Genomic DNA, 23,351 nt, shown 5'->3' with positions numbered 1-23,351 from the left:
ACCAAGAGACAAGGAGGAAATTTAAATGCATATTTCTAAGTGAAAGAAGTCAATCTGATAAGGCTACTGCAATATTGTCACTTTCATCTATATTTGGTCTTTATTTATGGCTCTGGGCTCAGAGCTCTAAAATCATTGGAATTTTCTAAGGTTTCAATATGAAAATGGTGTCTTTTGTCATGTAAATGAGATGGCTTGTGGAAAGCCCCCAAGGATGGGGGCTGGTTGTCAGAGGAGCCAACTATGTGATTAAAGGGTTGGAAATTTTAGTCCCACCCTCCTGACATCCAAGAAAGGGAAGGGGGGTTGGAGGTGAATCAATAGCTAATGGCTAATGATTTTATCAACCTCAACTATTCCTGTGTAATGAAGCCTCTGTAAAAATCCAAAAGAATGGGGCTTGAAGAGTTTCTGAGTTGGTGAACAGGTGCTGATTTGGGGAGAGTGGTGCCTCTGGAGAAGGCAAGAATGCTCTGTGCTTTTCCCCACCTACTTTGCCCTATGCATCTCTTCCATCTTGCTGTTTCTGGGTAATATTCTTTTATAATAAACCAATAACCTAGTGAGTAAAATCTTTCTCTGAGTTCCGTGAGCCACTCTAGCAAATTAATGAAACCCAGAAAGGAGGTCCCGGAAATCTGGGCTCTATAGGCAGTGGGCAGAAGCACAGGTGACAATATGTACTTGCAACTGGCGTCTGAAGTGGGGAGTGAGGGGACAGTGTCGAAGGACTGAACCCTTAACCTGTGGGATCTGACACTATCTCCAGGTAAGCAGTGTCAGAACTGAGTTGAATTGTAGGACACCCAGCTGGTGTCAGAGAATTAGTTGGTGGTATGGGAGAAATCCCCCTCTCACATTGAAATTGGAATCCAGGAACTATAAAGAGCTACATACTGTATGATTTCAACCAAGCAACAATCTAAAAGAGGAAAAACAGTGGAGACAGTAAAAAATTCAGTGATTGTCACATGGTCAAGGCCGGAAAGAGATGAATAGGTAGAGCACAAGGGATTTTTAGGGCTGTGAAACTACTCTGCATGATACTATAATAGTGAATACACGTTGATACATTTGTCAAAACCCAGAGTGTACAACGCAAAGAGTACCTATTTTAAATTATAGACTTTGGTTAATAATGATGTGTTAATGTTGATTCTTCCATTTTAACAAATTCGTGGAAGATGATGAGGAGGAGGAGGGGGACAGTATTTTTAGGACCTCTCTGTATTTTTCACTCAATTTTACTATAAACTTAAAAGCACTCTAAAAATAAAGTTCATTAATTTAAAAGGAGATAAGCATATCAGAATCTAAAGACAAAAACAGAAGCTCTAGTTCATTCTTAACAAGGCTACTGAGTGTATTTCAGGGCTGTTTCCCTAGAAATGGTGGATATTTTCCTTTGAAACTATTGTTATTGAAAACATATTTCCTTACAGGTATATAACATGGCACTTTACAGGAGGCATAGAGATTTAATATACATATTTATTCATTTTTCCTAAAATTACATCTGTGAAGTCTTATCATGTGACACTATCGAGGCTTAGCAAGCACGGTTTTATCTGAAATTGCTCATAGATCCAAAACAAAGACATCTATCTAATTCCAAATCCATTTCCTTCCAAAGGCTCAGCATCTCTGGAGAAAATAGACTGACTGTTAACAGCATAGATATATTAAGAGCAACTTCTACCACAGAAAGGGTTGATGGTGAGGACAAAGTTTGCCAAGACCCACATCAAGGAGGTGACATTTGAGCTAGAAGTAAAAGGAAATCCATGAAAGAAAAAAAAAGATTATTCCCTTTGCCATCTTTTTGTTTTACTTAGTCTACTAATCTACATATTTCTGTCAAACAGAGCATCCTCCTCAGTGTGTTTCTACAGTATCGTATTTCTCCTCTAGGCGTCGTGGTACACATTTCCTTCAAACTGGACGTGTGAAGAGCTTATGAGCAAGTAGAAGCAAATTTCCCCCTAGATTCTAGGATTTGGAGAACAAAAAGCTTGGTGTCTTTAGAGAGGTGGAAATGAAATCATATGTGATGATGCGTTCATGAGTTTCTGCTGGTTTCACTTATATAAAAGAGTATAAAGGTTTTTTAGTAAGTCCCAGAAATTAACCTATAATTAGTTATGACGCCTGTAGGAGGGGCTCAATCATCTTTAAACACCAAGTAGAAAAGTATTTTATGATGTCTGCTTAAGTCTGTAAAACTGTTTTGAAACATTGCACATCTAATAAAATTATTACCACAGTGTGAGTTGGGTTTTATTGAGTGAGCAGTTTTCTGCTTAATGAGAACTTGACCACTGTGTTTATTAAGTCAAACTATTCATGAGAAAAGTAAAATATTTCAGGTAACTGCCATCGTTGCTCTCACCTGAGACTTGTGTGATCCTCTTTCCCACTATTGCTTCTCTTTCTCAGCAAATGATCTTACATATATTTTTTTACATACTTTTTAATACTCTATTATTAACTGTAGTCATGAAGCTGTACAATAGATCTCTGGAACTTATAGTTATAATCTTATAATTGAAGTTTGTACCTTTTGACCAACATCCTCCCCGTCGCCCCTCCCTCTAGCTCCTGGCAACCACCATTCTTCTCTCTGGTTCTGAGTTTGACTTTTTTAGATTCCACATATAAGTAAGATCATGTAGTGTTTATCTTTTTGTGTCTGGCTATGACGTTTAGCATTATGTTCTCTGGGTTCAGCCACGATGTCACAAATGGCAAGTTTCCCTTCTTTTCTATGGCTGAATAATATTTAATCGTATATGTTCTTAAAGTAATTAACACACAAGGAGGCCACTAGACTGAGGTGCCTATGATGGCTTCCATAGCCTACATAGTAAGCAAACCCAAAACTGAGCCAGAGTCAATGCACTCAAATCTGAGAAAACAAAACTTAAGAAACTCAATCACAAACAGCCAACCGAGCTTTCCCAAATAAGGCAACCACTTAAGTTATAGCCAGTTAAATAATTACTTGCTTTTCCCCCCATGTCTTCTTTATAAAGGCTTCGCCCCAGCTTCTGTTGGCGCTCTTTCCATTAGGAGCTTCCTGATTTGAATAGATGTTCACTGAAATAATCTCCTGTGAATCTTAAGGTGCCTCAGTTTATCTTTTAATAGCATACACCAACATTTATTTATTTATTTATTTATTTATTTATTTATTTATTTATTTATTTATTTAGTATGGCAGTGGACACTTAAATTGTTTCCATATCTTGGCTATTGTGAATAATGCTGCAATGAACATGAGAGCACAGATATCTCTTTGAGATCCGGATTTTATTTCCTTGGGATATGTATCAAGAAGTGGGATTTCTGGACTGCATGGTAGTTCTAGTTCCATAATTTTTTCTATAATGGCTATCCTAATTTACAACCCCACAAACTGTACACAGGTTCCCTTTTCTCCACATTCTTACCAATTCTTGTTACCTTTTGAATTTTTAATAGTAGCCATCCGAATAGGTGTGAGGTGATATCTTTATGATTTTGATTTGTATTTTCCTGGTGGTGAATGTTGTTGGGTATCTCTTTATGTACTTGCTGGTCATTTGTATATTTTCTTTGGAAAAATGTCTATTCTGTTCCTTTACCCATTTTTTTAATCAGAGGGTTGTTTTTTTTTTTTGAGTTGTATGAGTTTCTTATATATTTTAAATATTAACCCCATGTCAGATACGTGGTTTACAAATATTTTCTCCCATCCTATAGGTTACTTTTTAACTATTGATCATTTACTTTTTGCTATGCAGAGTTTTTTTTAGTATGATGTAGTCCTACTTGTTTAGTTTTGCTTTTGTTGCTTATACTTTCGGTGTCATATCTAAAAATTTGTTGTCAGGGCTGATGTCAAGGAGCTTTTCCTCTAAGTTTTCTTTTAGGAGTTTTACAACTTCAGGGCTTACGTTTAAGTCTTTAATCCATTTCAAGTTGTTTTTTGTGTATGGTATTCGATAAAGGTCCAATTTCATTCTTTTGCATGTGGATATCTAGTTTTCGCAAACCATTTACTGACGAGACTATCCTTTCCCACTGTGTATTCCAGGCGTCTTTGTTGATTAGTTGACTATAAATGTATGGGTTTATTTTTGGGTTTTCTAGTCTGTTCGTGGGTCTATGTGTCCATTTTTTTTTTTTCTATCTTAGTACCATACTTCTTTAATTACTATAGCTTTATAATATAATTTGAAATCAGATAATGTGACACATCCAGCTTTGTTTTTCTTTCTCAAAATTGCCTTAGCTATTCAGGGTCTTTTGTGGTTCCATACGAATTTTAGGATTTTTTTTTTCCTATTTTTGTGGAAAATGCCATTGGAATTTTGATAGTGATTACATTGAATGTGTAGAATAGTTTAGGTAGTCCAGACATTTTAACAATTATAATTCCTCCAACTCATGAACAGAGAATATCTTTACATTTATTTGTATCTCCCATTTCTTTCGTCAAAGTTTTCATAAGAGACAAAGAAGGTTATTACATAATAATAAAGGAGTTAATTCATCAAAAGGACCTAACATAGAAGGATCTAAATATATAAAGCAAATATTAATAGAATTTTAAGGAGAAATAGACCACAATACAATACTTATAGGGGACTTTAATATCCCACTTTCAACAATGAATAGTTCATCCAGACAGAAAATCAGTAAGAAAACATTGGATTTAAACTACGTTTTGGCCATATGGACCTAACAGACGGACCAGATGGAATAGAACATTTTATCTAACTGCAGCAAAATACACATTCTTATCCAGCAAACACAGTATCATCTCCAGGATAAACCTTATGTTAGGCCACAAAACCAGTCTTAAGAAGCTTAATAAAACTGAAATCAATGTCTTTTTCAATCACAATGGTATGGAACTAGAAATTAATAACAGGAGGAAAACTGGAAAACTTACAAATATGTGGAAATTAAATAAGAAATTCCCCAAAAAACCAGTGGGCCGGAAGAGGAAATAGAAAGGGAAATTTAAAAAAAAATGAGACAAATGAAAATGGAAACACAATATATCAAAACTCATGGAATTTTTATTCTATGCATTCTTTTAGTATACACATCTTATCAAATCTTAAGGGTGACTATAGTGAGCTAAATTGGGCCGTGCAATGTTACTCATTTCTTATTATGTTAAGTCTAAATCTTTTCAATCTGAAGCAAGAGAAATCTGTTCTGCTTAGTTTCTCTTAGGTCAAACTGTAGAACTAAAATGAACCCCAATTCTGTAAAGTCACAATATCAGCTCTGGAGAAGAAAAAAAAAGAAATTCAGAGAAGAACAGAGAACACTTTACTAAATGCCTAGTTCAGAGTCAGTCACCCCTTTGGACCAGGCCTTCTCAGATTAAGCCTGTAGCCCCATCACAAAATTACCATAATTACTCACATATTAAAAATTGTGACAGATACATGTCACCCACTTTATGTATTTACTTAAGTATTGTTGAATTATGAGTACTTCTATTTCAGATGTCTCCAAATATATAGGAGTAATCTCTCCAACTCAACATTTGAATATTCAAGTTACTCAAATTACTCTGATTATGTGATAATAAGTTTAGGAATTTGGCATTGATATAACCCTCTTGAGTAAATCCAGACTCTTTAACTCCCTGGCTTTAAGATCCTGGGCAAATCATTGATATCTCTGTACCTCAGGCTCTTTTACAAAATAAGGCTACAACTTCATAGCTATTGTTATGATGTTTATGTAAATATGATGCTTATGTGCTTATCACAGGAAACATGAGAAGTACTGAGCAAATAGATTGGTTAACCTTATTACTAGTGAATTATTTCAGTCTTTATCTTAGTTACTATTTTCTCGGGCCTTTTTTTCCTTGTTGTTCCCTTTTTCACTTTAGCAAGAGTGACTGTGGTGCTTATGTTTGTGTATTCTAATTCAAGAAACCTTTACACTGGCACAGAGAAGCCCCCAGACAAACCCTCTTTGCTCAAGCTTAACCACTGACATGCCACATCATTTCTACAATGAATTTAATTTCAAAGAAACAATAAGAGGAGAACAGCTGAGAAAGATGTGACTAGGCAACAGTTGGCATGGAAAGAAAAATGCCTTAAGATAGTTGATGTTTATAAGTTTGGTCCAGTTTTGACAATGTTCTCATTGGTGTGTGAAGGCATAGTGATAGATCTGGGTGTTAAGATTAAATAGTTTTTGTTTTGTTTTGTTTTTTGCTTTGAACAGAAGAGTACAAACTGCACTTGAAACAGTGTGTTCTGTCCTGGATTTCACAGTAATGAGGAACATAAACAGAATTGAGTTTTTGCTCCAATTGGCAGAGTCTCTGTGTTTTTTAATCACTAAAAAAACATTTTAATGAAAAATTTTAAACATCCAGTAATGTTAAAATAATTTAATAGTGAACCCCTATAAACCTACCACCTAGATCATGCCATTACTATCTTACTATACTTCTCTTGTAAGATATCTCTCCATCTATCCATTAATTCACTTTTAATGCAGTTGAAAGTAAATTGCAGGCATCAGTACCCTTCCTTCTAAAAACTTCACTGTCATATTTAAGACTACATTATATGTTTACGTTCTTTTGGTGTAAAATTTGCAAAGCGTGATATGCATTAATCCTAAGTATGTTCACTGAGGTTTGACATATATATACATCTCAGTCAGAACTTCTATATTTTGACTGTTGATTTTTTGTGACTTGCCTCTATTTTCTAAGAAATATAATGTAGTTTATCGTTCATATACTTTCTTTTATAAATGTAGTTTATCGTTCATATACTTTCTTTTCATCTTCAAAGAATAGCTTAGAACTAGACAAGAGTTAATATTTTGATCATTTATTCAGTTAAGGCACCTGAAATAGGCTGTGAAAGAAGTGGTAGTCATAAGGCATAGATAAGAGATTATATGAGGAAAAAAGGGGAGGGAGAGTGGCAGAAGGAGACACAGAGGAATTCTAAGCAGGACACAGCCAGGTGGCGGAAGTACACTGTTAGTGTGGACAACTGACAGGAAGCTGGCCTGGCTGGAGGGGGCAGCTCCAAGAGGAGAGAGGTGGAGTAGGCCACGTCGAGAGGCTGTACTTTTAAAATGGTTTAAACTTTGTCATAAGTATGTATGTGTAGAAAAAACAGTTTATATAGGGTTTGGTAGTATCTGCAGTTTCAGGCATCTCCTGGGGGTCTTGGAACATATGCCCTATAGATAAGAGGTGACTACTGTATAAATGAAAAAAAAGTCACTTAGGAATTTTAAAAAATGACAAATGAACAAAAGATAGACATTTAAAAACTACCGGAATACTGAGAAAAGAACAAAAATATCCTGAGCAGTGAAGAAAGTATAATGCTGAAACTGATGACAGCATAATAATGTCACTAATTTGTTTTAAATTTGATTCTTCAATTACAGTTGACACACAATATTATATTAGTTTCAGGTGTATAACATAGTGATTAGATATTTATAAAACTTATGAAATGATCATCCCAATAAGTCTAGTACCCATCTGACACCATACAGTTATTACAATATAATTGACTATATTCCTTATGCTATACTTTACATCCCCATGACATTTTGTAACTATCAATTTGTGCTTCCACCCTCTCAACCTCCTTCCCATCTGGCAACCATCAAGTTGTTCTCTGTATTTATGAGTTTGTTTCTGTTTTGTTTGTTTTGTCCTCTAGATTCCACATGTAAGTGAAATCATAGGGCATTTGTCTTTCTCCGTCTGATTTACTCTACTCAGCACAATACCCTCTATGTCCATCCTTGTTGTTGCAGATGGCAAGATTTCATTCTTTTAATGGTTGAGTAATATTTCATTGTATATATGTACCACCTCTTCTTTATCCATTCATTCATTGATGGACACGCAGGTTGCCTCCGTATCTTGGCTATTGTATGTAAATAATGAACATATGGATTCACATGTGCCTTCGAGGTAGAATTTTGGGTTTCTTCATATAAATACCCAGAAGTGGGATTACTGGGTCCTTCTTTGTCTCCAGTTATAGCCTTTGTTTTAAAGTCAATATTGTCTGGTATAAGTATCGCTACCCAGTTTTTGTTTGTTTATTTGTTTCCATTTTCATGAAAGATCTTTTTCCATCTCTTTACTTTTAGTCTGTGTGTGTCTCTCAACCTGAAGTGAGTCTCTTGGAGGCGGTATATGTAAGGGTCTTCTTTTTTTTAATCCATTCAGCTACCCTATCTTTTGATTGGAGCATTTAATCCATTTACATTTAAATTAATTGTTGATAGATATATAGTTATTGCTATTTTATTATTCATATTTTTGATCTTTTCTTCTTCTTCTTAAAGAGGTTCCTCTAACATTTTTTGCAGTACTGGTTTGGTGATGATGAACTCTAGCTTTTTCTTGTCTGAGAAGATCTTTATCTGATCTTCGATTCTAAATGATAGTAACAGCTACTGATTTTTGAGCTCTTGTTATCTATTAAAGACTATTTAAGTGCTTACATGCATTCTTTTCTTAATCTTCACAATAAATTTAGGATGTAGATACTAGTATCCCCATTTTACAGATGAGTAAATCAAAATGGAAAGAAGTCGAATGACTTGTTCAAAACACATAGCTTATGTCAGAGCAGTGACTCGCATTTTGGTTAGTATGACTCAGAGATCCTACCTCTTATAATTGCCTTATCCTAATTATATATCATGTGTTTGTTTTGTTTGTTTTGTTTTGTTTGCCAGCAAGGGGAATAGTCTTTAAACATGGAAGAGCACCGATTCCACATTTAAAGGAGTACAAGGTATATTTTAAAAGCAAAAACCTTAATAATAACTCCAAAGTCTTTCATGGTTTGGATTCATTCTTCTCTGACCTTATTACCTATTATTTGCCCACTCACTCACTCTTCTCCAGTCACGTTGCTTCCATGGTGAACCTTGAACAAATCAGGCATGTTCTAGATTGAAGGGCTGTGTTCTAGCTCTAACTTTTGCTCTTCTCCAGGTTATTGGCTTGGCCAACTCCCTCATCTCCATGTCTTCCCAGTAAGAACTTTTCTTAGTACTGGATTGGCCTGACTTAGTACTGCAACTGGCCACCACCTCTCCCAAAGCATTACTATGTCATTTATTTGTTTATTATGTTTATTGTTTTTGTCTGTTTCTCCCTGCTAGAATGTAAATTATATTAATATAGGGATTCTTTGTTCTCCTCAACCCCACCCATAACTGTATCCCCAGCACCTAGAAGAGAGCCTGCCGTTGAGTAGGCATCCAGTAAATGTTTGTTCTAGGTTATTACCTAGTAAATGCATCTAGAGATGTCTTCTGTGTGAGCTGACCCATAAATACATGCTCTATAGCATGGAAGTACTCAGAGTCCAGAGTGCTAACCATTATATTGTAGAACCAGCATGGAAGTACTCAAAGGAAGACTTCCCAAGACTTCTATCTGGATTACTCAGAATAAGATATTTATGTATCCAACTTGTCTTCATAGGATTGAGTCAGCTAAGTGGAGACTGAATTGGTTATCAAAAGAGCTGTGTTATAACCTTGATTCTTCTAACTAGAGTTTTTTCTTTGGCAGCAATTAATTAAATTTTCTCTGGGCCTTAAGATTCCTCACATTTCATCCAGTTCTCTCATTCCATGATTAAGACCAATTACTGCGTTCTCTAAATATATACGCTCTTAGAGACTTTGCATTTATTCACTATTTATTAGATATTTACTATTTATTGAATATTTATTCGCTCTTTCTATCTGCTAGACTCCATGATATTGCTGGAAAACAAATAATGGATGTCTTAGTATGTAATCCAAAGCCACCATTTCACAGAGATGAAAAAACTATGGTCCAGAGAGGGTAAATGTTTTATTTTTAGATAAAGCACTTTTCCTAAAATTGGGAAGAACCAATATTTCCTGACCTAACACTTAAATAGTAGATACTGTAAAATAATTATAAGCACATTATATATTTATGTCGTTAAAATTTTTTCATTATCCACATGGAAATTCCAAGAATAAGAGAGGAGAAGGGATTTTCTTAAGATCTCACAGTGACTTTAGGGTTGATTTAGATCAGAAAAACAGGTTATGTTAAGTCAATTATTCCATATTGTATCTATGGGTTTTCTTAATCTCAAAGTAAAAACATCCTCCAGGTTTCTGCAGAATTTCTTTTATTGTCAAGCGAATCGAGGAAAAAAGATGTACATTGAACTTCCCAAGACCCAAGCAGAGTAGAAGCTGTGTTTTCGTAAATTTAAAGAATCTGCTAGTGAAAAATAAAAGCAGAAGCAAGAAAAGAAGGATGAGAGAGAGCTGGCGAGTCAGCACAAAACACCGGCTTTAATTCAGCATTTTCCATAATGCTTTAGGTTGATCTTCCCACCACTTTTCCTATAAAAGAGAAAGACAAATATAAGCTCAGTGCAATATCGATAGTATCCATCACAGAGGTTGGAAAAGGTGTCTCATAGTCCATGCAAATATTTGATTCTACAGGTATACATGTCTACAATTTGGCAGAGGTTAATTAAATTCACTCAGAGGTAACGTTTGGCCTAATTACAGAAAGCATGAGTCTTAAACAAAGAAATATCAGAATTTTAATAAGGCTTAGACCTTTCAATTTAGTTTTTCCTTCTCTGAGAGAAAATATAGATAGATGAGAGAGAGAGAAAGAGAGGGGGTGGAGAGAGACAGAGAGAGAGAGAGAGAGAGAGAGAAAGAGAGAGAGCGACCGATAGAGGAGAGAAATATCTGGTAAAGGTAAAAGTGACAGGAGGAATAAGGGTAATGAGACTATAATGTTTTCTGTCCTGATAGAAGATGTAAGAAGTTAAACCAAATATTCAGGCACTTGGCATTTTATAGCAGATGATATATACAGGCCTTCTCAGTAATAAGTGTCTATCAAATCTCAAGTTACCCTACTGTCCCTCTCCTGGGAAAAATTTGATATTAATTAGTTACATATGTTATATGTAAATGAAGGCACATGTTTATTATGTATTGATTCAATGTTTATTAATTCAATTCTATGTGCTTGGTCCAGTTATTATTAATAGAGAGTTATATAATCACTGTGCTTAGGAATTTTATGGCAAAGTTGAAGGAAATTAAGATATTCTTAGAAAAAATTCTAATGCAAGAAAATGAAGACAGTGGTGAAGAAGTGAGGTTGTTTTTATCTGGTTTAAACAAAATTAAAATTCCTTTTATTTTAGAGCAATCAGACTAAAAGACGGATTGATTTTTATTAATTATAAGCTATATCCCATTAGGAAGTTGGTTAAAATCTACAGTATCTGTTCTGTTCCTTATAAACATGTAAATTTAATAAATATTGACCCTTGATAGAATCTTCTTAGTATACTATCTGTAAAGTTTGGATTATCTGGATAATAAAGAATGATCCTCTTATTTATTCTTTGTTGAGAGGCTCTTTTCATAAGACTAAAGGAGAGAAACGAATGGGAATTGGTGCCTTAGCAACATAGAATTTGTTATAAATAAAATGTCTGAAAATAGTGTGGGTAAAATAATATTTTTATTGGTAATAAATTTCCTCAGAAGGTTTTCATGTTTCTAACTGATGAATTTTCAAACTTAACTACATTACTAAAATTTTTCTTCATCTTCTCTAAAATTAATAATAATGTAATAATAACAAAAATAAAATTGGATAAACATTATTAAAATTTTTAATTAGAAATAAATGGGAAAAATAAGAAAATGTATCAAAAATTTTAAAGATATATAATTTTAAAAATAATTTCTCTAAGATGAGTCAAATTTAATAATAACGAAATAATGATTATGTTTTCAAATAATTTATTATGTAAATTTTTTATCTGTTTTGACCTATTTGTTTTCAATCCATTTTGCTGAGGCTTATTTCTTCAGTCTCCACGAGTGGGTGTGAGTAGAATGTGTTAGAATATCTCAAGGTAAGTGTCGTTGTCTTATTCTGAAATTTCGTGATTGTAAGGGACAGGTTTGGTGAGTGTGATACTTACGCCACCGCCTTACAGAAGGCACATTTGTTGCCATATGTCTGGCCATCAGAGCCACAGTGGGGATTAGATTCCCGGGTGCAGTAGACCTTAGGGTCCCGGAACTCGCCACAGTCAACCTACCAAAGTAAGCACAGTAGCATGGACATTAGTGCACTCTGCAGAAGGGACAGTTCCTCAGAACAGAGCTTTAAACAGCAAACTTAAAATTTTATACATGCATATAAAAATTTACATTTGTGATGTAAAGCTTCCTGAAATAGAAAATGGCTTTCGTTATTTGCTTAACTAGAATGTACCAAACCAAACTGAGACTTTTTCCTTTGAAACACAGGAAACCCATTTCCATAGTTATTATATTCAGGAGTAAGTTATGATGTAAGGCAGACACTTACACCCTATACGTGTAAGGAGTAAGGCAAATGCCATAGGTATGACTTTTTGCTCCAACACTAAATTGTTCCAACTGAGAGTACTTTTTGGTCTGTAAATGACATTTGTTTTTTCTTTTACCGTATTAATGTAACTAATAGCACTCCTTCTGTATTTTTATAAAGATATAGATGATCATTGCGAGGAGCTTCCAAATGTTATCTGATGGCTCATTAGTTTCCCCTGTGGCGGCTATATCCATTGATTATCTCTTGAAAACAAAATTCTAATGTCTTCATATCAACTTACTCTGCCTCAGAGTCTGTTGTTTTGTATTCAAACTTTTGTGCCTACTATAATAATTTAGTAAAGACTGCTTAAGTTGTTCTATTTAGAAGGATTCTGAGATTGCTTCCAGCATTGGTGACTGATTAATAATCATTACCATGGGCTCTGTAGAAGTTGTCTGGAGTTTGAAAGTTATTTTCAATTCAATGCTAATTGAATCAACATTTGGTGTACAAATGATGGTCAAGCCATTTTATTTCAGGATATAGGCAATATGCAATTAGTAGAACCGAACTTCTCCAAATGTCAGCTGTGTGGAATGAAGTGGCCTCTTGAACATCAGTAGATAGACCATACCTCACCCCTCTCCTAGGTCCATTATAATAATACTGTCTTATGTTTACCAATTGGTTCATAATATTCAGACTCTATGGATTAACTCAGTTGAGCCTCACAAAAACCCTGAGATGTACACTGAGCAATATTATACTAATCAGTTTAAAGATGCGAGTACTGACACTCAGGATTTTCAAGCAGCTTCCAATGTCACACAGCCCATGCTTGAACATATCCTTCTCATTGCTGACCCTGAATTTCGAACCATTCACTGTGGTTGATTTCCAGCACATCCTCATTGAGAGAAATAAAGATCAACTGTCAACAATGTCCCTTGACCACACTTATGGTCAGGATATGTAGGCTTTATGAAAATACTTTGTTAGGAAATGTATGGGTATAGGCGAGAGGAATCATTTGTTTAAGATGTTGACAAACCATTCCATACTGACAAGCCTCTCCAAAAGTTTGCATGGAGAAAAACTCAGCAAAGGAGTCATATAACTGAGTTAAAAATATATCACATATATCAGATTTAAGGTACCTGAGACTATTAAATACACATTTTTGTTGAAATTTCACACTTTGTACTATTGAAGTTACGTAGTTTGGTGCTTACCAGGGATCTTCTTAGGGCTTGGTTGAATAGGAGCTATCTAGGCTATTTATAGTTTTATCTACAATCCTACTTTTTCCTGTTGCTTTTAAAGACAACTACTTTCTTTCATACTACTTCTGAGACACAATCTTTCCTTTGGGTCCCCAAATAGAAACAAGGCTAGAAAATCTTTAGGGTAAGATAAACCATAAGATACTTTTTTTCTTAAAAGTGAATGTATTTTGTACTTAAGTCATTAATATATCTATTTGCGATTATGTGCTTGAGTCAAGAATGGACTGTAAATCACAGACTCAACATTGATATTTTCATTTATTCCACAAGCAGCCAATGTAGCTAATATTTGGAAGACATGGTGATACAAAGAGGAATCAGTTATAAACACTGTCTCAGTAAGTTCACCATCTTATTTGCATTAGAAAAGTGGAGAAGAACATAGATAATTATAGCACAATATGTGGTCAGTGCATATTGGGAAAAGCACAGGCAACGTGGGAAAAGCACAGGCAACGTGGGAAAAGCACAGGCAACGTGGAAGCCGAGAAAAGGGCATCTCGGTCAGAGAAATGTGTATCCCTAGAGTCACGTCAGTAAGGAAAAGAAACAAGAAAGTCTCTTACTTGAAAGAGACGCATTCCCAGGCCACCTTTCCCTGGCAATCGGCCCTCTGATCTTGTGATACAGCCTCTTTTGTCCTTTAGAAAGCAGATATGGAAGTGGCACTTGGGAAGGGCATTCACTTTGAGAGCTTCTAGACACCACCCCCCTCTCCAAACCCACTTTTCCCCTTCCACTGCCCCCTGGGAATGACACTAGGAAGAGCAAAGGATTTCAAGAAACGAAACCAAATCAATCAAATGGTATATAAACAAACTTTCTTAGAACGTGGATACGCTTCATACTTCTAAATTGCAGTGTCCTTCCAGGATCCCTGGAGTAAGCTGGAGAACCATGTTACAAGTCTCGTTCTTCCATTCGCTGGTTGTGTCATTGCAAACAAGCACACTCAATATCTGCGCCTCAATTTTCTTAACCAAAACTTTTAAAAAACAATTGTGGTCATGCTTCATTCCCAGGGTTGTTATAAGGATCGAATGTCGTCATATAAGACTTATAAAAAGCCAGTGTGGGATATTTGCAATAGTCTTTGACTAAGTGTGCAGAAAATAAGCTTCTTATTGTAGACCTGCTCTAGTAGCTCTTACCACATCTTGGAAGGTGTCTGTAGCTCATACAAAATGTTAAGTATCGTTGGACTAGACGGCCTCGAAGGCTCCTTCCAACTTTGATAATACAAGATTTAGCAGTGACTTCTTTCTGTGAAGTGGCTTGCATAAAGCTAAGCACTTAGTTCTGCGATTGGATGGGAGACATAACTACTGCCCAAATGCTTCTTTCTTTTATATCTAGAGGCCCCTCTTCCCTCTCCGTGTGAGAAATTTTAGCGTGGTGACTGAGGACAGAAAGGGGTCACTCTCCGAGAGCTCCAGATGTTGGGAAAGGTGAAAAATGACTGCAGAGTCAGCCAGAAATCCTTTCTGTGAGGCAGAGAGCGAGGGAGGGGAATTTCAGAGTTGAGATTAGAAAGAAAACACAGCTCTCACAACCTGAAAAGTCGGCTAAGATTTCTAAATGTCATGTTTTTCCTCTGCCTAAATTTCCTCCTCTCGTTTATATTTTTATTTTGTTCTCCTTTAAATAGAATCCAAACAACTAGTTCCTTGGGGGACATTAAAGGGAGTTTAGACCAAGGGCAATAGGATAATCTGTCCTTTGGTTTCTTCCATGGGATGTGTAGGAGACCTAGGAGAGCTGAAATCCCCCTGCACCTATTTAAAAGGCCCCAGTGCTGTGTAATGTTAGGGGATTGTCCTGTAGATGGAATTAGACTGACTAGGATTTAAATTTTGATTCTCTCGCTTATTACCTGCATTACTTTGTGCAAACTGCTGAGTTTAAATTTCTTCGTCTTTAACTGCGGGCTGGCAATGTTTATATCTTAGGGTTGTTTTAACCATAAGTCCTTTGAAAACACTGTAAAATTTCAAATATCATGTGGAAGATTGCTATTATAAACACTAACAATGTAAATTGTATCACATTCTTGAATTTTTGGAGACCATTATTTCTTACCCTATTTTAGTTAGGTTTTTGTTTGTTTGTTTTGTTTTAGTGGTTTTTACATTGGTGTTGGATTTAAAAAGAGCCTCTACTTAATTTCCTCAGTCCAGCTTCCAGAGACTACTAGAAACTCGGATGCCAATGTTTAGTATCAGCCTGACCCCTTGTGGTTCTTTAAAGAACTGTACTTTCAAAAATATTCTGGAATACAGTGATACTTTTATGCCCAGATTAGCCATCTTTGCTCAGGGTGACTACAAAATCATTTAACTAAGCTGGAAAATGAACTTATATGGTCATTTAGTTAATTTAACTAAAAAGTCAGGAGTATTGATATTTTAGTCTAGCATTTTAGTTCTCCAAATAAACCAAACGAAAATTTGCAAACTTACATACATTCATACACATACCACTAGGGTATAGGACTTCATTTCTTCTTCCCTTTACTAAAAAATACTATCTATGTGGTTACACCACCTGCTTTCTTTTTTCATGCCAGTTTTCTAAAACTGTCCTTTACTTGGCTTCTACTTTTCCTATTTTCATACCCCTTCCACACTACCGAAACAGCTCCAAAAATGACACCTTTCAGGATACCTCCGTTGGCCAGTTATAAAACATTCATGATCTCTTTACTCCTTTTGAAACTTTTTTTGACTTTTGTAATATGACAATATGCTGGCTCTCCAACGATTTTTTTCTCTATCCCTTTGATTATCCTTTTTACTTTCCTCCTGAGTATTCATTATGGTCATTTTCAAGAAAATGTTATATACTTGATTGTCTCTTTGATGACACTAGTGAGTCCTAGACTTTTTCTTCTTGAGTCTTCATCAGAATCTCAAACTTTAATCTCTAATTGTCAGAAATATACAGGATGCTTTTTTAGTCAACATTTTGATTCATATTTAATATTCATTTATGTCCAAAATATAACTATTTTTTTCTTCAAACTAGTTTTATGTTCTAATTTTTCCTTTTTACATATTAGTACCATTCGTCAGATTCCTCTACCTACCCTCAGATTAAAACACTGACATTTCTTTCTCTTTGCAAGTGTTGCATTTTGTGTATTCTTTTAAATTTCAAGTCTTCTTCACCAATTTCAAATGTACTACCTATGCTCACTCTCAAGATTTCTTACCTGAACCAATGCAGTAAATTCTGCTCTCTCTGCTTCCATTACCTCCAAGTCTCAAAATTCCTCTTACACATGGAGACAAGTTATTTTACTTTAAACTGCTGTTTTCATTATATTACTTCTGTGTTTAAGAAGGGAGCATAGGAAGCACTATTATATATTTGTTCAGAAAATTGTACTGCCCGAAGCACTTTGACATGCATCACACAATGGCTTTCTGTTGCTGGTTAGAGGTAGTGTGGGGCCATGGAGGCTCATTTAATATGGAGTCAAGGGTCCTGGGATATTGACTGCATGGCTTTACTTCTGTTGGTAAACTTGAGTTAACTTAGGTCCTCTTTCTGGGGAATCAATTTTCCTCTCTGTAGTTAAGTTGTGGATACTGGTTAACATCTCCAAATTGTACTTAGATATTTTGTCAGTATATTAGTTATAAGTAAATCCAAGCTAATGAATAAAGATGAACAGCCCAAAACATGTTCCAATGAAGGAGCGTTATTTTACTAACTGTACTAAAAATCACCATATCTTTACCTTAAAATACAAATGAAAATAAAATTAGATATTGCAAAAATTATTGTGACAGAAAATGTTGCCAGTCATTGTTTCTGAGAGGTTTATTATGTTAATTTCAATCTGGAATATTCATTTAAATAGCTCTTTAGGGATATAGTAAAAAATAAGAAAAAGACAATGTAGTGAGTGATTCTAAATGTATTTTGTTGCAAGTCTGTACTTTAGACATCTACCATTGATGCTTCCTCACGGGAAGACTTCTTGGCATGAGACAGGTTACTGGAGTTTTGAGGAAATCTCTTTTCCTTTTTTCTTAGCAAGATCAGATTTGAGCAGGCATACTCTTGAGGTTAGTTTCAAATTCGTCCTCCTGGCATTGGGACTGCCCCTGTCCTTCCAGCCATGGAGAAGAGAAATAGTAGCCTTGATGCCATCTGAAAGGTGGCGCCTTCCCTGACCTTTCTATTTGAGTGGAAAAAAGACAGCAGTCTTGGCAAGGCAGGCTTGGTTTATACTGATTTAGATACCTAAGACCAGAGGGCTTTATCATTTAACACTCGTTTAATACTAGACCGTTGACTCTAGAACGTTATTTTAGAGATGTGGAAACAAAGGCAACAAGAAGGGAGGAGGCATCCTTCAGATCACACAGCCAGTGAATATTCAAATTAAAACTCATCTACATTGTTTCTAAATATTCAAGCACTTGATAGTTAGTGCTCCCCAGTGCCGAATAATTATTTAGAACACAGATTCAAAACCTCCTGCCTGTGTGATTGCTATTTAGTAAGTCTGGCATGATGATGGGAATCTGCACATTTAATAAGCATCCTCAGTGATTATAAAGCAAGCTGACTATAAAGTTTAGGCCCATCTAAAGGAATAGAATCCGTAAAAAGTAGATTTCAAATGAACTTTAGAAAACACTAAAAATCTATGAAACATCAGAAATGTGGAAATCAAATACTAAGGAAGGGAAGGGTGTCCCTTGTGTGTTAAGGGAAAATTGTGATTAAATTCTATATCTTTTCAATCTATGTATAATGATGGTCTTATATTTTACTACCTAATTGGATACAAAATGTGTTGGTTTATGTTCTTTCCTTGTTTGTATGTTTTGAACTTTAACATAGACATAGCTTAGACAATAAAGATAATTTGTTCTCGTTTCAATTTTCTACCCAAGATGTATTTAAATTTGAGTGAACCAGTTTATGTATACCCAATACAGAAGAGTAAACAACATTTTTATCTTCCCTTCGTTACTTTATTTCTACAAAGGAAGTAATAACCTCTGTCCAGAAATTGTTAATTATTAATCAATAACAAATCCTTTCATAGTTACCAAACGCTTCCACACAGTTTATGGAACTTAAATCTGACTATAGTTCTATGAGGTGAATAATATAACCCCCTTTTTCATAGCTGTGGAAGTTGCAATTCAGGAAACCCAAGTAACTTGCCCAAGATTACATGCTGAAAGCAGTGATAGAGCATGATTCATCCTATTTTTATTTATATTCATTTTACTTTAACAAAATCTGAGAATGGGTGTTTAGGCTCTTTTAAACTGCAAATGGTATAGAGAGATTGTAGTTAGAAAATTAATTACTTTCATTGATTTCTGCATTTGGCCTGCTTGTTCATTGTTTTTGCTCTTTTACTCATAGACAAACCTCTCTTTGGCCAGGGAATACCAACCAAGCAGCACTCAGGTCTGAAGAATAAATAATGCACTGACCTGTTCTCCTTGACTGAAGACACCTGCAAAAAAAAATAAACAAAATTAAATTAAAAAAAAATTCAAACACTGTACTTTTTCTATGTACAAAAAGTGGGATTTGTAAAATTAGGAAATCTTCAAGACTGGAATGATACTTGTTCTTGGTTCTTGGTCGTCTTAGCAAGTCAAGGCACGGTTGTTTTATTTTTTATACCTGTGCACCTCTTAGGGAGCAGTAGAACCTTGGAAGTAATGAAAGGGGATGGACCATGATGAGGTCATATTTCTTAGAGGTTGGAGTGTGATGAGAAAAAATAGTTTAAGCATCTGAGGATTCATGTTACAGACCTGGCCAACTCACTACTTTACTGTGGGAATAATCTTATCATCTCTGAAGAAATTGGGCTGTAAAGTCTCCTCTAACTTTGACATTCTGAGGTTCAGTGCATTTCCCTAAAGCCTTTGTTACAGGCATTTCGAGAAGGAACTATCATTGTTTTTTGTTCTTGCTTTTCTGCCCTCTATACTGGGTTTTAAAGACTTGACCCAAAGATAAGAACTGAGATTGAGTTTGGCAAAGACAAACTCAGTCTCAGTTCTATGACTCATTTCTCTTCCTACATCTCTCTAAATTCCTAAAATAGAAAAAAAAAAACCTATAAATACAGTCGATTCTCTCTTTCTCTTCATCTTTATGATTACGCCTGTAATTTTAAGTTGTGGCTAATTAGCTTGGTAGTTTAAAATACTGAAATAATAGAAGTCTTAGGTTTAATCCTGGTATGAGCTGAAACCTGATTATTTCTATGGAACTCCTAATGCCAGTGACACCTCTCAAGTTAAGCCCAAAGCCACCTTGATGACAGAAAGTGTATAAATAAATGTAATCCTTCTCCAGTGCTGGTCAGCACTTTGGGGAAGACAACTGGAAATACCTTAAACTACATCCTCTATTAATAGAGATGAGGAGAGGAAAAATAAGGCTTTTAAATTGGAAAGAAAGTTCATGATCGTCTGCTGTAGTGATTACCAACCTCATAGTGGCAGTGTGGCTGGTTATTAAAAATACAGATTTTTTATGACGATCACCTGAAAATTCCATTATATAAGACCAAGTGGGACCTGGAAGTCTATATTTTTGTAACCGCTCCAAGTGATTCTTATGACCAGGGAAATCTCATTATTACAGTTCTCAGCTAAGTCTTCACTGTACAAATCTTTAATCAGAAGAGATTTTGCTCAATGTCTTATATCTAGGAAATATCAAAGCAGAAGGAGGATTAATATCAACAATGGCTGAGTTCAGTCTAATAGTCTCATTATTAAAATTTATTAATGGCTATACTAATAGATATTTGTTGAACACTTACTATATTCTATTTATTACGTTAAGCAATTTACATACATTTTCTCATTTAATGCCCTATGTAGAGATATTCTTTTTGTATCCATATTTTACAGATAAAAAAATGAGACTCAGAAATGTCACACAGCTATAAAATGGAAATGCCAGGACTGAAACTTATTCCTCTTGGTCTCAACATTAAAGCTCTTAGGCATAATGCCTTCTCAAATACCAGCACACCTACTAAGGGCCATGTTTTGGTAAATTAAGTATATTAGTCAGCCAGATCCAATTTAATGATCAGTTCATCTTTGTAAAGAGAAACTATAAGAGGACATAAATTAATATCTGAGAGTATCTTAGCAGGTAAATTTTAATATAGTCACATCTATTTTTTATGCCATCTCAGCAATTCATAGACCCACTCATTCATTTATGTTGTTTAGTCTTAGTAGTCAAACTTACCCCATAATATCACAGGAATCCATTATCCAATTCTTTTCTTATTTCTAAATGTATCTGTTCATGTAAATATGGCCAGTTTCCATTGAACAATAATTTTTCTAGATGTGCAATCTCATTGAAAAACTGTTGTTTTTTGACATGTTCAGGCATTTAAAATCTCAGCTACAAAATTCGTTTTTGTTTTTGTTTTTTTTTTTTCACAGAAAAATGATAGACTAGACATGAAAGTTCCCAGGACTCATTCTCATTTTTAGCATTCTACAAATGAGAGAATGTCTCAGAGAGCTGAGCCATTCTCCAGTTGGTACAACCATTAGTGGAAGAGATCTTTGGTCTAGAGACTCTAGCATGTGCTTCATTCACTACAATGGCATAGAGTAGGAAAATAAAGAAGGAAAGAAAGAGTTTCAGTGGCCCTGTTCATTCAAATGACCTTGTGATGAAAAACATCAACTTAAAGTACAGTTGTCTTTTAAGCAATCAGAATTGATAGACTATATGACAATTGCTCATTAAAGCGACCAAAGATATCCCCTTACTTGAAGAATTGTTTATTTTACCAGCAGTATATATGTTTTAGCATTCTAAGTTTTAATAACTTTTTTTCTCAAGGATTCTCTCATTGAGTTTCCTTTTCCCCTTGTTTCAATTTTAATTATTTAATTTCCAATTACTATATAAGAATAATGAGAACAGGAAAGCTTTCCTTTGTCTTAGAAGGCAAAACTAACACTTAAAACAATTAGCCATTCCCCAGGCTACTTCTGTGAAACAAACATAAACTGTGATGTCTAGAAGATCTGATCAAATCCCAAATTCTACTTACTAGTTGCAAGTCCTTTAGCAATTTTCTTAACTTCTTTGTGCCACGGTTTTCTTATGTGTAGAATATAGATAGGAAGGCCTTGCTACGTGTATCAGAGATAATGGCTAAAAGCCCTTAGTACGTGCCTAGAATATAGTATATGCTCAATAAATAAGTTATTTTTATCATTATCACCATTTTCATCATCAAAATCATTATCATAATTATGATAATCTCTCAGAATTGGTCTTTTATATTAAAATTATTAGAATTTTGAAATATGGTGGGCAAATACACTTGTCATTTGCAGCTCAGCATAAATATTGGATTTCATTTTTAAAGAAAAAAAAACTCACCTGAGAAAAAGCAGAAAAGAGCCAGAGAGAGGAGCAGAAAGACACCTGATATTTTCATGGTGCCAGTTAGCTCACTCAGATCAAGGCTGCTTTGTCCTGCCTAGGTTCTCTGTCAGGACACTTCCCAGAGCACTAAAACACACACTCGGACATATATATAGAGAGAGACATGATAGAGGGAGTTGGGATCTCCACCTTCTTTATAAAGTCACATTCTAAAATCATATACAGTCCTATACACTTTAGGCATTTATTAGAACCTGACAACAATGTAAAGAAATGCTTCATGATCCCCATCAATCTTAAAATTAGGACAATTATGTGAGTCGCACCTTAGATCTTATTAATAGAGGATGTCATGCTCTTCGAGTAGACTAGATTTTCCTAACAACCAATACATCCTCCCTGCTCTTCCCTCTCAGGTGTCGCTACATTAAAGGGGTGAGTCACTGGTGTATATTTCTTTCAGACAGTTCCTACCTGTCTGTGGTCCAGATGAATAGCCAGAGAGGAATGAAATTCTGGGTGTAACTTGAATTTTCAGAGTCTACATCATCTAAGATGTACCTAAAAAAGACAGGTATTCTACATTGTCACCAGAACTGCATCAGAAAAAGCACTTTCTGGGCAAGAATTAGCCTGTTGTTTTTTTAAAATCATATTGTAGATCAAGTGGCATAATTTTCTAATTTTAAGTCAAAATGAACAAGGGAGGCAATGTATAAATTTTTAATTTGTAAAAAATATTTATTTTTAGAAGATACGGAATTGAGGAATATCTGAAACAAGCAATATTTAATACTTCCCCTTTTTCTGCAAAATAAAAAAGTAGTTAAGATAAAGCTCTTTATGTTTTAACTCCTTAAAAATATATTATTGTACAAGTGAGATGGATTTCATTAACTACCATGGCCAATTTAATTGCAAGGCAGATCAAAGAATGGGATGCCATAGCTTCTTTCGGGGTGAATGAAAAATAAATAAATAATGGTTATAGTAATAAAGAGAAAGTCTGTCTCAAATCATAAACAGCTACTTAAAATATGAAAGAAAATATAACAATTTAAAGTATGGGAAGAATATGCAAAATGTGCCCAATTTAAATGCAAGTGATTAATACAAAGTATGTATGAATAATTTGGAAATCATACATCTGAATAACTGGCTTTCTTTTAAAGTAGTCACTTTGAGAAAATATATACATGGTTAATATATTGTTTCCTCTATTT

General features: G+C 34.9%; 1 protein-coding gene across 1 annotated transcript; it reads right to left on the bottom strand.

Annotated features, from left to right (window-relative positions):
* Positions 1-10,370: 10,370 nt before the first annotated feature.
* On the bottom strand, positions 10,371-22,180 carry LOC102886966 (serine protease inhibitor Kazal-type 6). Its single transcript, XM_006906568.1, has 4 exons — positions 22,123-22,180; positions 19,170-19,192; positions 12,039-12,154; positions 10,371-10,416 (listed from the first exon to the last, which is right to left on the bottom strand). The coding sequence occupies exons 1-4, from the start codon at positions 22,178-22,180 to the stop codon at positions 10,371-10,373; spliced, it is 243 nt and encodes an 80-aa protein (XP_006906630.1).
* Between the last annotated feature and the right edge of the window lie 1,171 nt (positions 22,181-23,351).

This window comes from Pteropus alecto, unplaced genomic scaffold (assembly GCF_000325575.1).
Source record: "Pteropus alecto unplaced genomic scaffold, ASM32557v1 scaffold40, whole genome shotgun sequence".
NCBI lineage: Eukaryota > Metazoa > Chordata > Mammalia > Chiroptera > Pteropodidae > Pteropus > Pteropus alecto.
This window is presented reverse-complemented; position numbering and strand designations above follow the sequence as displayed.

Coding starts and splice junctions, on each gene's coding strand:
- LOC102886966 (XM_006906568.1), bottom strand. CDS start 22,180: ATGAAAATATCAGGTGTCTTTCTGCTCCTCTCTCTGGCTCTTTTCTGC. Junction 19,193..22,122: donor TCTTTTCTGCTTTTTCTCAG/GTGAGTTTTTTT, acceptor TTTTTTTTGCAG/GTGTCTTCAGTCAAGGAGAA. Junction 12,155..19,169: donor TCTTCAGTCAAGGAGAACAG/GTCAGTGCATTA, acceptor TTACTTTGGTAG/GTTGACTGTGGCGAGTTCCG.